The sequence below is a fragment of the Nesoenas mayeri genome, assembly GCF_963082525.1.
Source record: "Nesoenas mayeri genome assembly, chromosome: Z".
NCBI classification, from domain to species: Eukaryota; Metazoa; Chordata; class Aves; order Columbiformes; family Columbidae; genus Nesoenas; species Nesoenas mayeri.
Genome location: NC_137542.1, coordinates 25,070,537 through 25,084,583, shown reverse-complemented (window position 1 = coordinate 25,084,583; position 14,047 = coordinate 25,070,537). Strand labels below are relative to the sequence as shown.

General features: G+C 42.6%; 1 protein-coding gene across 1 annotated transcript in view; it reads left to right on the top strand.

Moving 5' to 3' along the window:
• Nucleotides 1–14,047, top strand: part of FRMD3 (FERM domain containing 3) — a gene marked incomplete at its 3' end in the record, with an annotated part of 171,884 nt that overhangs the window by 83,110 nt on the left and 74,727 nt on the right. The window contains exon 2 of the mRNA XM_080362358.1: nucleotides 11,859–11,963. Coding sequence (XP_080218484.1) covers nucleotides 11,859–11,963 — 105 coding nt within the window. The remainder of the gene's footprint in view (nucleotides 1–11,858; nucleotides 11,964–14,047) is intronic.

Here is a 14,047-nt window from a genome sequence, read left to right as displayed (position 1 = left end):
TGCCTTCTGTTGGTGTTTCTTGAGTGAGTGGGGGTGCATGCAAACACTTTTGTTTTAACTGTGAAACTCTCCTCTCCCACCCTACAAGTTTTCCCTCTTTTACCCTTCAGATGCTCTACACCGTGCCAGTGGGGGCAAGTGACTCAGCAGCTGCGTGGCAGCTGAGCCGTCAGCATCCCATGCCCACCTGCCCAAAAATGCTCACGCACAGACAGACACTCAGAGACACAGCGTTTGTTCAAACACAACATTTTTGGGGAACTTTGCACAGAGCCAGGTTCCCCCAAAGGCAGGGAATGAACTCTGGGAAAGAAGGTGAGGAGGGTGCCTAGGAGTCTGGCGCTCTGTTTCTTCCTCGAGTCCTCCTTGGAGCGGTGGCGGAAGCACAGAGCCAGCAGGTGGGCTTCAGGGGCACACGCCGGCGAGACACCGCATCATCTCCGTGGGGACGCAGACTGTCCAAGGCGTTGCCCAGCCCCCTGATGGGCCTCGGTCGCAGCATGTAGGCATTCCTGCAGGGTTTTGGGCTGGTACGGAGAAGTTCGCTGATGGGTTTTTCTCTTTGCTTCTCCTGCTCGTCTTTCCTTCTGCAACTGCCCCCCTTGCTGCTGCTGGCTGGCTGCTGGCTCCATTTCCTGAGCCAGCAGCAGAGCCCAAAGAGCAGGAGCAGGACTCCAGCAACTGCCCAGAGCTGCCACTGTTGCAAGGCAGCGTGGAGTGGGACTCCCCAGGCAAAGCTGCTCTGCTCCTGCTCCTTCAGCGCTGCCTCCTGCGCCTTCAGCTCCATCTCCTGCTCCTTCAACTCCACCTCCTGCCACAGCCGAGCCATCTCCCGCCTCAGCATCTCGGCACGCTGCTGCATGCGCTCCTGTGTGGCGTCGTCCAGCTCGTCGCCAACGAAGTGCGCAGACGAGACCAGGGTTTGCAGAAAGCCGGCGAATGCCTCTATGGCATCCATGGCCTGCAGGAGGAGGGAGAGAAGGGCTTGAGTGGGACTGGTAAGGAGGGAGCTGGCGGTGTAGGAGCGGGGACGGGGGCCGCAGGGAGCGGGGTCAGGTAGGAGAGGGGCCGAGGCAGCTGCGAGGCAGCAAGGTCTGCGCCCCGTCCCGGCGGCGGCGCGGCACCGAGCCCTGCCCAGGCTGCTCCTGCATGCGCCTGGCCCTCGATGCAGGGTGAGAACCCACCCCGCCAGGGCCCACGCTTCTGCCCCAGCCCCCACCCAGCCCAGCCTCCCCCGGCCGGCGCACTCACTGCTGGCCCAGGCCGTACTGGGGCAGCGCGGCTGCTGGTGCCCCTGAAAACCGCCCCATGGCGACTCTTCCCCTGTGAGGTCACAGGCGCAAGAGCACGTCGCGGGCACGCCCAGCGGCCAGCCCCACCTTTCTGCCCCACCCGCCTCAGCCGCTCAGAGCCGCCCTGGTGTCCTGGTTAAGGCTGGGCTAGAGTGCATTTTCTTCGCAACTGCTTGCGTGGTGCTCTATTTGGGATTTGTGGTCCTCTGCCTGCCAGTAGCAACCTCATCATCACAGGATGCCCTGGCTTGCCAAGGTCCCATGAGGATCATCCGGTGCAAGTCCTGACTCCATAGCAGCCCCGCTTCGGTCACAGCATCACCGAATCGTTGAGGTTGGAAAAGACCCGTAAGACCATCGAGTCCAACCGCAAGCCTAAGCTTGCCAACTCCACTACTAAACGATGTCTCCAAGTGCGGTCTCTTTGCGTTTTTTGACATACCTTCAGGCTCGGTGCCTCACGCGCCTCCCTGGGTAGCTTGTGCCAGTGCTTGACCACCTTGGGCATTCGAGTCGCCCCCGGGACACAGAAGGAATTGGGAGGCTGGACTACCGGACAGTGCTGCTGTCTTCTTCCTAACCCCCACCCACCAGCACCTTCAGCCCACCGTTTTCTTAAGCAGGGAGAGGGCCAGAAGCTCCTGCAGCCACAGCGCTCGGGGGTCCCAGCTCTGCAGGCTGCAGAGGGAGCTGCTGACCCGTGGGACCCTCTTGACATGGCAGGTCTTTGCCAGGCTCTCCAAGACAGGCCTGTGCTGTAGGGGATGCTTGGTGACAGAATGGGATGCAGTTTCATCAGGGCTATTAGTGAGATTCAGGAATATGGGGGGGTAGAAGAGGAGGAGGCCAGCAGGTTGGAGAGTGCGTCGTGCTGGCATGAGACCTCTGGGCCAGAGTCTTCCTTCAAGCCTGGTCATAGGAAAGGGTGTTGTCGCGGATGCTTGATGGATGGTACTGCTAGCCACAGGACCACGTTCAGATCACTCCAAAAAAGGGGCCACTTAACCGAGTGTGATGGCAAGGCTCACTATTGCTTAAGGCATGGAGGAAGTATCACAGTATCACAGTATGTTTGGGACTGGAAGGGACCTCAAAAGATCTTCTAGTCCAATCCTCCTGCTGAAGCAGGAAAGCCTAGGTGAGGTCGCACAGGAACATGTCCAGGTGGGTTTTGAATGTCTCCAGAGAAGGAGACTCCACAACCCCCCTGGACAGCCTGTTCCAGTGCTCTGTCACCCTCACTGAGAAGAATTTTTTCTCAAATTTAAGTGGAACCTCTTGTGTTCCAGCTTGATCCCATTACCCCTTGTGCTATCATTGTTTGCCACCAAGAAGAGCCTGGCTCCGTTGTCGTGGCACTCACCCTTTATATATTTATAAACATTAATAAGGTCACCCCTCAGTCTCCTCTTCTCCAAATTAAAGAGACCCAGCTCCCTCAGCCTTTCTTCATAAGGGAGGTGCTCCACTCCATCATATTTATTGCCCTACGCTGGACCCTCTCCAGCAGTTCCCTGTCCTTCTTGAGCTGAGGGGCCCAGAACTTGACACAATATTCCAGATGTGGTCTCACCAGGGTGGAGTAGAGGGGAAGGAGGACCTCTCTCGATCTACTAACCACCCCCCTTGTAATACACCCCAGGATGCCATTGGCCTTCCTGGCCACAAGGGCACAGTGCTGGCTCATGGTCATGCTGTTGTCCACCAGGACCCTCAGGTCCCTTTCCCCTACACTGCTCTCTAATATGGAATTTCCCAACCTATACTGGAACCTGGGGTTGCTTCTGCCCAGATGTAGGACTCTACACTTTCCCTTGTTAGGTATCATCAGGTTATTCCATGCCCAAGTCTCCAGCCTGTCCAGGTCCCGCTGGATGGCAGCACAGCCTTCTGGCGTGTAAGCCACTCCTCCCAGCTTAGTGTCTTCAACAAACTTACTGATAGTACACTCAATTCCCTCATCTAAATCCTTAATGAATATATTGAATAATATTGGCCCCAGTACTGACCCCTGAGGCACTCTGCTACATACTGGCCTCCAACTAGACCCCGCACCATTGATTACCACTCTCTGGCTTCTCTCCTTAGGCCGGTTTGCAACCCACCTCACTACTCTGTTGTCTAGACCATACCTCCTCAACTTAGCTGTGAGGATGCTGTGGGAGACTGTGTCAAAGGCTTTACTGAAGTCAAGGCAGACCACATCCACCGCTCTGCCATCATCCATCCACCTTGTTACATTCTCATAAAAGGCCATGAGGTTGGTCAAACATGACTTCCCCTTGGTAAAGCCATGCTGACTGCCCCTAATAACCCTCTTATCCTTGATATGCCTTGAGATGGCACCAAGGATAAGCTGTTCCATTACTTTCCCAGGGACAGAGGTGAGGCTGACCAGTCTATAATTACCTGGCTCCTCCCTCCTGCCCTTTTTGAAGACTGGAGTGACATTTGCTTTCCTCCAATCCTCGGGCACCTCGCCCGTTTCTCAAGACTTGGCAAAGATGATGGAGAGCGGCCTAGCAATGACTTCAGCCAGCTCCATCAGCACCCGTGGATGCATCCCATCTGGACCCATGGATTTAGGGGTGTCCAAACTATTTATTTGCTCCCTAATCCAGTCCTCATCGACGAAAGCAAACTCCTCCATTGACCTGGCTTCATCCTGGGTCTCAGGGGTACAGGGCTCCGCAGGACAGCCTCCGGTAGAGTGGACAGAGACAAAGAAGGCATTCAGTAATTCTGCCTTCTCTGTATCTTCTGCCACCAGGGCACCCCCTCCTACCAAGGTAGCACAGAAGAGGAATTATCTTTGAGAAATACATTTCTGACTTCACTACAGCAGATATTTCTGGGTAAATTTTTAATGCTGTGTACATTTAGCCATACAGTTTCATTTAAGAATAATAGAGCTTCAACAGCTGCATTCTACATATACAGCCTTTAAATTGCTCTCCACTTAGTTCAGTTCTTCTCAGTATAGACCTTTCCTCCTTTTTTCTTTGCTTTCTCCTTTATTTTTGAGATATATTTGTATATTTGTTACCCAAATAAAACCGTAGGAAAAGGTCGGTTTTTGTTTGTTTGTTTGTTTTAGTTTAGTTCTATTAACTAATATATAGGACTTGAGACTCAGCCTGTAATTAAGAGCTCAGAAATTTGAGTTTAAAGACTGATATACTTGTAAGAATGATGTTCTTCAAGACTCATTCAGGCTTAGCAGATGAGTTCTAAAACCAGAGGAGTACAGGTAGTTTGTGTCTCAGCCATGAAGTGTTCTTGTGGGGAAAGGTTGCTGACTGCTAAATTCCCTGTGAGATAAAATAGGCATTAATTCTGTAATGCTTTCACTCATGTTTTCACATACTTTTTCTTTCTTTCCCCTGAAAGTCTTTGCAGCTTCAGATAAGGGTAAATTAAGATGGTAATTCAAATAGTTTTACTTCTGTTAGATTTGAGTGAATCACTGTTGTTGCCTCACTGTGCATTTCTACAGTATATCTATCTGGGAAGCTCTGTGCTGAAATTATGCTGTGGAAGCATTGCAACGAAGGGAAACGTATTCTGGTTGCTTGTGTTATTAAGGAGCCTGTTAGGAAGAGGTGCATCTTCCATGAGTTTTATTCAGGAAGTGAAAAATAACTGAGAGCAGATACAGTTCTTTCCCGAGCACATTTTCCTGTTCTAAGGCATATTTCTGCTTTGTGCATTACCATGTTCGGTTGCCATTCTTCACCCTAGAGGAGGAATTTCCTGCACATCAATCCATTCTTCCACTTTCTTGAGCCTGTGTCTGGTCAGTCAGCTTCATGTCCATGGCGTTTGTAAGTGGATGGTGTTGGGGGTGGATTTCCATCAATGTAGTAGGGTACCACTTTCTCCTTTGAGTTCAACGAACATAATGAAAACTTTGCTACTATGAGAGCACAGACTTTGACTTACTTCTGCTGGATTGGGTGAACAGTGGAGTTGCTTAGCAAGGTCTGGACATATGCAGGTAGAACCTTTTTACAAGAGCTAATTTCATAACATGGTGTAGTGAAGTAAGTGAATTTATAGGTAACAAAATGTATTAATGGACATAGGTTAAAAAATTCACCCTTTCCTACATTCTAGAATTAGAAAATGTCGATGCAAATTACAGTTAGGTAAGTGACTATAAAGAATGATGTATATAATTTGCAAAAGGTAATTCTTACAAAATAATTTATGGAAGAATGTTAGAGCGAGATAAGGACTAAGCAAAACAAGTCGATTCAATGTGAATCACGCTAAGCCATTTATTACAGAAACAAGTGTCCTTATATACGTAACTATATTCTAATCACGCGTCCACGCTCCAAGCATGGATTCGTTAAATGAATATCGTGGGCTGTCCGTGCGCTGGAGTCTCACTGATGATACGTCCGATGATTCATGCCACGTCAGGACCCCGGTGATTGAGAAACGCCCCTCTTTCTCACAGCAATTCAGCAACAGGTCTTTATCTATCAAAACCCCTCCAACAGAAGAAGATGCCAACTGCTTTATTGTGATGTCATTTTTTTGTGGTGGTTTTTTTTTTTATTAAAAATTATGGTTTTTTCCCTTTATTTCAGGTTTGTAGGAATACAATTAATTCCTCACTATAAAGGAAATAATATTCAGTGATAAATACTTCGCTTCTGAAATAAAATATGTCAGTTCCAAGTTGAGTTTTTATCAGAAAAAGTTTGTTGTCTTTTTTTATTTTAAAACTTTAAGAACAACTAAAAAATAAATTATAGCTGTCTTTTCTTACAATTGAGAAAAATTTCAAGGTAAATTTTGGGTAATAAATTTCTAGTTTATTTTGAAGTAGTTTAAAACACTGGAGGGTGCTGATTATGAGTAGGCAGGAAATGCTTCTGAAGGGTTATAGCATTTATTTGAGGAATGTAACAGGCATGTTTTAAATTGTTCTTTATACTTTGAAGGCATTACGCTATGTCCAGTTCTTGTGAAACACCTACAGAATGATATTCGTTTTGCTATTTCTGAAGATGGAGCAAAAAAGGCAAAGAGGTGTATCCATTTTGTCAGTAGTTATTGTAATCTCAGTGAATCCGTTAATCCAAAGAGCCGTAAGAAAATTGCCCAGGGCAGTGGAGGTTGTCAGGTTTGGGGCTGGCCCAGTGATGCCAACTTGGAGCTGAGCCTGTTCCACTTCACTGCCTCAGCTGCTGCAGAATAAAGATTCTGTCCTATTTGGGTAGGAGTTAAACATTCATCCAGAAGATACGGCAAAATTTGTGCATGACAGGTTGCCTTCCTTCTCCGTGCTCTCAGCCTTCCTCCCTATTCAGCTCCAATATTCAGCTGATATTAAATCAGCTCCATTCCCATGGCACATGCCCCTGTCCAACAATGACGCTTAGTGAACTTTTGTGTTGTGCTGCTGGAAACAAATGAAAACACGATGAGAACTGTCCCTGAACTGACATGAACAGAGAATTGCTCCCAGATGTCCTTTTACAGCCACACTTCTGTGTATGAGGGCAGGCCCCAATACTGAACTGCAGAATAATTGTCAATGAAAGGGAAGATGTGTGGCTGTTGGGATTCAGGGTATTTCTCTAATGAAAAGTCCAGAAGTGTGAGAGGTGGCAATTGAGGAGGCAGCTTAGCTCTGTCTGCTGCTTTTCATAAATTTTGTCAATTATTGTCAACAGAACTATGTAATTTCAGTTTTCAATGGGCAAAGCTGCTTTTCAAATTATGTTTTTGTATTAGAAGAACTTCTTGGTTTTGTCCATTTTTCTGACCTGATTAGTTTTGATTTTATGGTGGACTTTTTTTACATCCATAGACCTTAAAAATATGCTACACACTAAAGAAAACAAGCATACAAAACCAGACATTGTTCTTGCCTTGACTGAGAACCTGGACTTTCCATTCATTTAAACATAAATACTGGTTCAAGTGTGGTTTTAATTTACTCTTTTTTTAATTTTATTTTTTTTTTTTTAACTGGATTTACACTAAAGTAAACAGTTAAGTATGTGAGCAGCTTCACACAGAGGGTCACTGTTGGGAACTCTTCACACGAGTAAAGACACTTGTGGGATGAGGATTGAAATCCCTGATACAAATAAACACTGTGTTTGTGACTCTGCACTGCTTCTTAGTAATGTCAGTGGCTTCCTGACAGAGATAAGCACAGCTGGCAGGATTTCAGGGGTTAGATAACAGAGCAGAAGCATTGTGTTTAATCTGCTTGTGACTCTTGCTCTTCCTTGTGACGACATTCAGATAAATAGACACAGAACTCCACAGTGAAGCAGATGCAAATAAGGAAGATACTTCACTGAATGCTATAAATGGTTTTCCTCTCACTTTCAAAATTGTGAAACAGTCACAAATGTCTTGTGGTCTTGTTTTACGTCATCAGAGAAGGGTTAAATTGGCAGAATGAGACATACTCTTACTTGCTTTTCAACTTGCACAAAGAAACTAGGAGTAAAAAGGAAATCCCCAAAGCAAGCATGAGATTGTGTTAGACTGAAGCTGCTCAAGAGCCATGGTGATCTTTGTTTGGATTAGTTTCTGCATAACAGGGGAGTTAAGAAGGAATTGGGTTACTCAGTCATAAATTTGCGGAGTTGCAGAAATGGAAACTGCAATAATAGTGCGTGGTAATGAAAATGGAGCATCTTTGCAGTGTCTTACTCAGTTCCTAGAGCTAAGGAAGCAGCTTGGGTTGTCCTGTGAGTCCATTAATGAGGGACTTCTTATGATGATGTTTTCATGTTTTGTTGGAGTGGAAAATGTCCCTTGTTTTGAATAATTCTATCAGTAACAGCTGCTAGCTTAATTTGATATGTGTTTCAATAGAAAACTTCTGATCCAGCTTAAAAAGCAGACTTTAACAGTTATTTGTGGGCTGACCTTCTGTGTTAAGGGATTCTGTCATTTACATGGCATTATATCCCTTGCATGTGTGTTGAGGCTTGTTGTGGGATTTTAGTGGTATTAAGGTCAGATATTCAAATGCAGCCTTAGGAAAAACATACCCATCTTGTTTGTGCCAATTAATCTAAACAAATCAGAGAGTCATTCCTCCAAAAGCCTATTTTTATGTGAGTGTGTGGAATGGCTACATTATAGTACCTTGTTTAGGGCCATTTTAAAATCAACTTTTCATAGACTATGGGTTACAAGACTCTGAAAGAAAATATATCTCAGTTGAAATAGCCAGATGTTGTATATAAATTAATGGACTTACAAAAAAGCGGCTTGTTTAACTTGGTTTTCATCCATTGCAAAAAAATGTATTGATTACAATCCAGGACATTTTGGTTCTCTTGCTTATACACTTTTGTTACTCTTGTTTCTGCCTGGGTTAGTCTTCTCTACTTGAGAATAGTTGATGACTTCTGGGTGAGCTGTGGTCTAATTATCAAGGATTTCAGCTGTGAAGCTTTTTATTTAAGTCTGACTTGATTTTTGCTCTCAGATTCCTGTGGTTTGTTGCTGACATTTTTCAGCAAAGTTTCAAGTAACAGCTTTTTTATGATGTCATTTTTTCATGTTCTGACAAACATGCTGAAATGTAGCATAAAAATATTTTTTCTGAATTGCTGCAAAGTATTTTATTGGTATAGCAGGGTTTCAGCAGTGTGGTGTATTTTTTTTTTTCCTTTAAAGGATCACTTAATTGGAAAACTATATGGCAACTGTCTGAAATATCAGGCAATGTTTTATATTCATTATTCTGTGACCCAAATCCATTCCTGTGCTCTGTTGTGCATGACTGGCAGTTCCTAATTTAATTTATCCATATTCTTTCACAAATGAGAATAAGCTTTGGATTTAATGTATTCTTTTGTACTATAATATGTAATAAGTATATCAAGGAACACACAAGGAAGATAATCAGATTCTAAACCTCAGGAGATTTCAGAGAATTGTTAGAGAAATGTAGAAAATGTTGATGGATACTGATGCAGAAAACAAAATGAACACCATTTCCCGTCCTTCTTGCCACACTGTCTATTATGAATTCAGACTTGAGGTGCTGTGTGCCACAAGAAGTATTCTCCTCTGTGTATCAATTATAATCTGATTTTTTAAAAATTTCATGTGTTTAAAAAGCATAATAGTGGAACATTTACAACCGCATTTCTTATGAGAACACTCATTACATTATGTATGTACCTATTTAGCTATGTTTATCCATCTTCAGTATTTTTTTGTAGCTGGTAATAAATCACATGGAACTTGAAGCCTGACTGAGTAGCACTATTAACTGAAGTGTATACTAACCCAGGGTGATGTTATTAACCAGTCCCTTTTCTTTATCTATAGAGGGCTTAAGGATTCTTAGAACATGAATTTAGCTCAGAGGCTTTTGTTCATTTGCTCTTTTTTTTTGGTTCATTTCCATCATCTAGCTTCCAAGCAGGAAAACTAGGGCATCAATTCATTTTAGAGAGGGAGTGTTGTTACTGGACTGAAAAACACTATGCATGCCCTAGCCTTTTATCAGATTCCTCAAGGACTTAAGATAAATTGTGATTATTTAGGTGGGTGAAGCAAAGGGCTTTTCAGATGAACGAATTAGAATGGAACCTATAGAAGTTGGTAGATTTACTGACTGTTCTTCCAGTAACACCCTCTAATGTTGGCAGATGAAAATATGACTAGTCTGGTTTCCTCATTTTCAGTGTTCTAAAACCCAGATTTCTTTTGTACACCGTTGTCCTTAAAATCTGTTTTCATGTTTGACTGTACCTGAGTCACCTAAGAGCTGTTATTGCCCAATTATATTTAGTTCATTGTAGCTTCAGCTTAAAACTGTGTGTCACTTGAATATCTGTGCTCAATTTTTTTACTATTGCCTTTATATTGAAATGTCACTGTGCAATTTTGTCTTAATATTTTGACAGTCTTTCTTATCACATAGTCATAAAAGTTTGCAGACACTTCTAAGATTTTAAGCTAGAAATTACTTCATTGAGATATGACTGTGTAAGTGTAGACCTTAGTGTAGACTTTTTTTTTTTTGGCAATCACAGAGAGAATGGCAGTTTTCCTTTTGTACTCTTCAATCTTTGATACCAGCTTTACCTTTTTGAGGAAGGTTTTCTGTATGGTGTCACTAGCATCCCCATACTTGTAACCGGGTACAGTACAGAAAAATGTCAGTGTATATGTTAACCACTCTTAACATCGAAAATGCTGGTTTTCAAATGTCCTGAGGCTGGAAAGAAGCAATTACAGAAGCAAACCTGTTGCAGCAGTGATACAGAGAAAAAAGTAGCAGTGCAGCCAGAAAGCATGAGGTTCAGTGAGCACAGAACACTGACAAGTGAGGTTAACATCCTTTGGCACTGACTATTTAAAAATAGGAAAACAAAATGCATAAATACCATGGTGCAGACCAAGCAGTGATATCATCCAAGCAGCAGCATATGGAAGAGTAAAGGATACACAGTTAGGGATTATTACAATAGAAACAGAAGGTGGAGGAAGGAAGGGGTAGTAGAAGTAGATGGCTTACAAGTAGGAAGAGAAGCAGAGCTCCCACATCTAGGGAAAAAAAAAATCTGTAGATAAATTAGCAATTCCCTTGCAGCTGGAAGTGAATCTGGGAGGAGAGGAGGTCCATGTGTCAGGGGAGTGGGTGGCCAGAGGAGCCCTGGTGCACTGGAAGGACTGTGCAGCTCCTTGTCAGTGCCTTAACTGAGAGGTTTTTTTATTTAGTTCATCTGTATGTTCAGTGGTGTGAATGAAAGGATGAACAATCATAACTGCATCAGAATTCCTTATTAATTTTAAAGATAAGAAAATAGAACAGTAATTCATGGACTGTGTTATTTTCTAACTCTTCAGTCTTGAAGCATGTCTCATTCTCCCGGAGAAGCTGGCACCTCATGGCTTGGGTGGGTGTACTCTTTGATGGATAAAGAACTGGCTGGATGGCTGGGCCCAAAGAGTTGTAGTGAACGGAGACAAATCCAGCTGTCAGCCAGTCACAAGTGGTATTCCCTCAGTCCTGGGGCCGGTTCTGTTTAATGCCTTTATCAATGATCTGAACAAGGGAATCGAGTGCACCCTCAGTAAGTTTGCAGATGACACCAAGTCGGGTGGGAGTGTGGATCTGTACAAGGGTAGGAAGGTTCTACAGAGGGATCTGGACCGGCTGGGTCTTTGGGCTGAGGCCAATTGTATGAGGTTCAACAAGGCCAAGTACCAGGTCCTGCACTTGTGTCACAACAAACCCAGGCATCAGGTGGAAATATGTTAAGTAATAACATATTAAATGTTATAAATGTGCAGCTATTAGAGAGCATGAGTTATCCTGAGGCGGGAATAGTGATGATATTTTCTTAACAAATCAATTTGTGAATATGCAGGCAGTATATTGATCACTAGTCTTCTGCATCTTTTAGAGGAGATGAATGCTCAAATCCATATCCTCATCTGAATAACAACAAATCTCATGTGCCATTTTCCTTGACACTTTGATTAGATGTTTAAAATATTTATAGACAGCAAGTTCAGAATACTCAGAATAATATATCAATTCTATCTCTTTTTTTTCAGAGGGAAACTAAAGGTCAGTTTCTCATAGATCACATCTGCAACTATTACAGCTTGCTGGAAAAAGACTATTTTGGCATTCGATACGTTGACCCTGAGAAGCAGAGGGTATGTATATGAACTCTGACTACATTTGCTTTTAAGTAATGCTAAATTGATTTTTTTTCAACAAGCAGGCAAGTTCTAATGCAAAGCAGTGTATCTCTGAGGCTTTATATTCTGGCCATAATCCATAGAGGTTCCTAAAGTGTCTGTCATTATTATATTTATTTTCACCTCAGCTTATGTATTTAGTTTCAGGTAAACTGATATATTCTGATTTGTATAGTTCTCCTGGGCAGTGATGATGGAAAAGATCTGTGGGCATGACTCAGAGATAGCACAGGGTAGCTCTGGGCTCTCACAGTGCACTGGAATTTGTGATTTCTGTTTTTCTGTAGACTATGCTTCTTGGGAGATGTAGACAGGAATCCTTTTGAGTTTAGCAGCTAAAAGTGGTCATTCTATTCCACTTTTCACAGGGCACATGGATTTGGGTATCTGTTATACACAAAAGAGCTATGATTTGTCAGGTTGTGGTTAGTTCTTCAGATTAGTTCTCCCTGTGAGCATCTTTATATTCATGCAATAAAATTTAGAGTCCTGTGCTGTAGGCATTTCTGTGGACAGCGATGAGTCATGTCTGTTAGGTGGAAGGTGGTCCTGCAGGTTGTGTTCTGTAGGTGATTTACTATGGCTACTCCATGTTTGACTTCAGATGATTGTTACTGTTTGAGAGTAGGGATGTGTGGTCCACACAGGAAGCCGAAGTCTACAGACAGTGAAACTCAGAACTGTTTCTTCACTGTGTAGTCCTGCTGGTCTCAGGATTAAGACTTAGATATGTCTTTAAATATAATAGGGGCATATACTCGCATTTAATCTCTGGAAATTATCACCAAGTTTGAAACTGCTATGATTCAGGAGGAGAAAAGCATTTTGCTGGGTATCTCTTGCTACACCCTAATTTGTTTTGGCAAAAATCAATGGACATAGGGAATCACCCTCTGCTCATCCTTATAGAATTGCAATAACTTTGCAAAGCTACAGCAGATCATTTCCTTTGCATCCTTTTTTAAAAATCAAAATAATTAGCAAAATAACTAGCAGATATTCTGACCAGTGTACTTAATTCTTCACAAACATTAAATGTATAGAGGTGTTCACCTGATTTGAATTGATAGAAGTAGGTGAAGTGCTGGATCAGACTATAATTATGTGGGACTTAATGAATACTTACTTTTGTTGGGCCTTTCCCTGACAGTCACTCAAAAATTGCTACAGAAAAGGTATTTTACTTAGCATCAATCAAGAGGTTGCTTTAGTAAAAGGTGGGTTTTTCTGGCGGGGGGGGGGGGGGGGGCGTGGAGTGGGGGTAGGGGCAGAATACTTTTAAAAAGTAGTGCTTCAGAAAAAAACCTCTAAAAGCCTACTTCTTTTGGGATTCTAGTTATGTCATACTCTTTTTGTTTTCCATGTTTCAAAGAGCTGTTAACTATATTGACAAATTCGCTGCAGTATCATGTTCTCATTGGCTATACAGTTGTTCTTCTACATCTTGTACATCTAATTCTATGTTAAGTTTATGGAAGATTATAATTTATATTGAAGCTTAAGTTTTATCTTGGTTAGTAGTAAAAGCCAATCTGAGAAAACATTAATGTTCTTACCTAAAAAATCTTAGGTTTTCATTTCCCTTTATATCCAATAACTGAGAATACTGTCACCTTCCTGTGTAGTAGGATGGCATATATCAACTGGCCCACTCTTCAGTTGGATTTTGTTAAGTAAACTTCTTAAGTATACATTTTCCATACATGCATTTTTAAATTATGATTTATAATTACTATAATGTTTTTAAGCATATGGATAACTTCTCTAATTGGCTATTAGCTCTTGATTTTTAACTCTCTCATGAATTAGATGTGAACTATGAGGGACATTTCTTTATGCAGACTTAATTAATGGTCTGGATGCTGAGTTGAAAGAAAAATAAATTTTTCTCTTAGGTTTATTACAATTAATGAAAATAAGAAATTTTTATATATAGTATATTCTATTGTCCTTCTGATCTGCTGTGGTTTTTTTAATTTGTTTGTTTTTTGTTGTTTTGTTTATACATAAAATACTTTCCCTCACAGTGGGTATTTCCT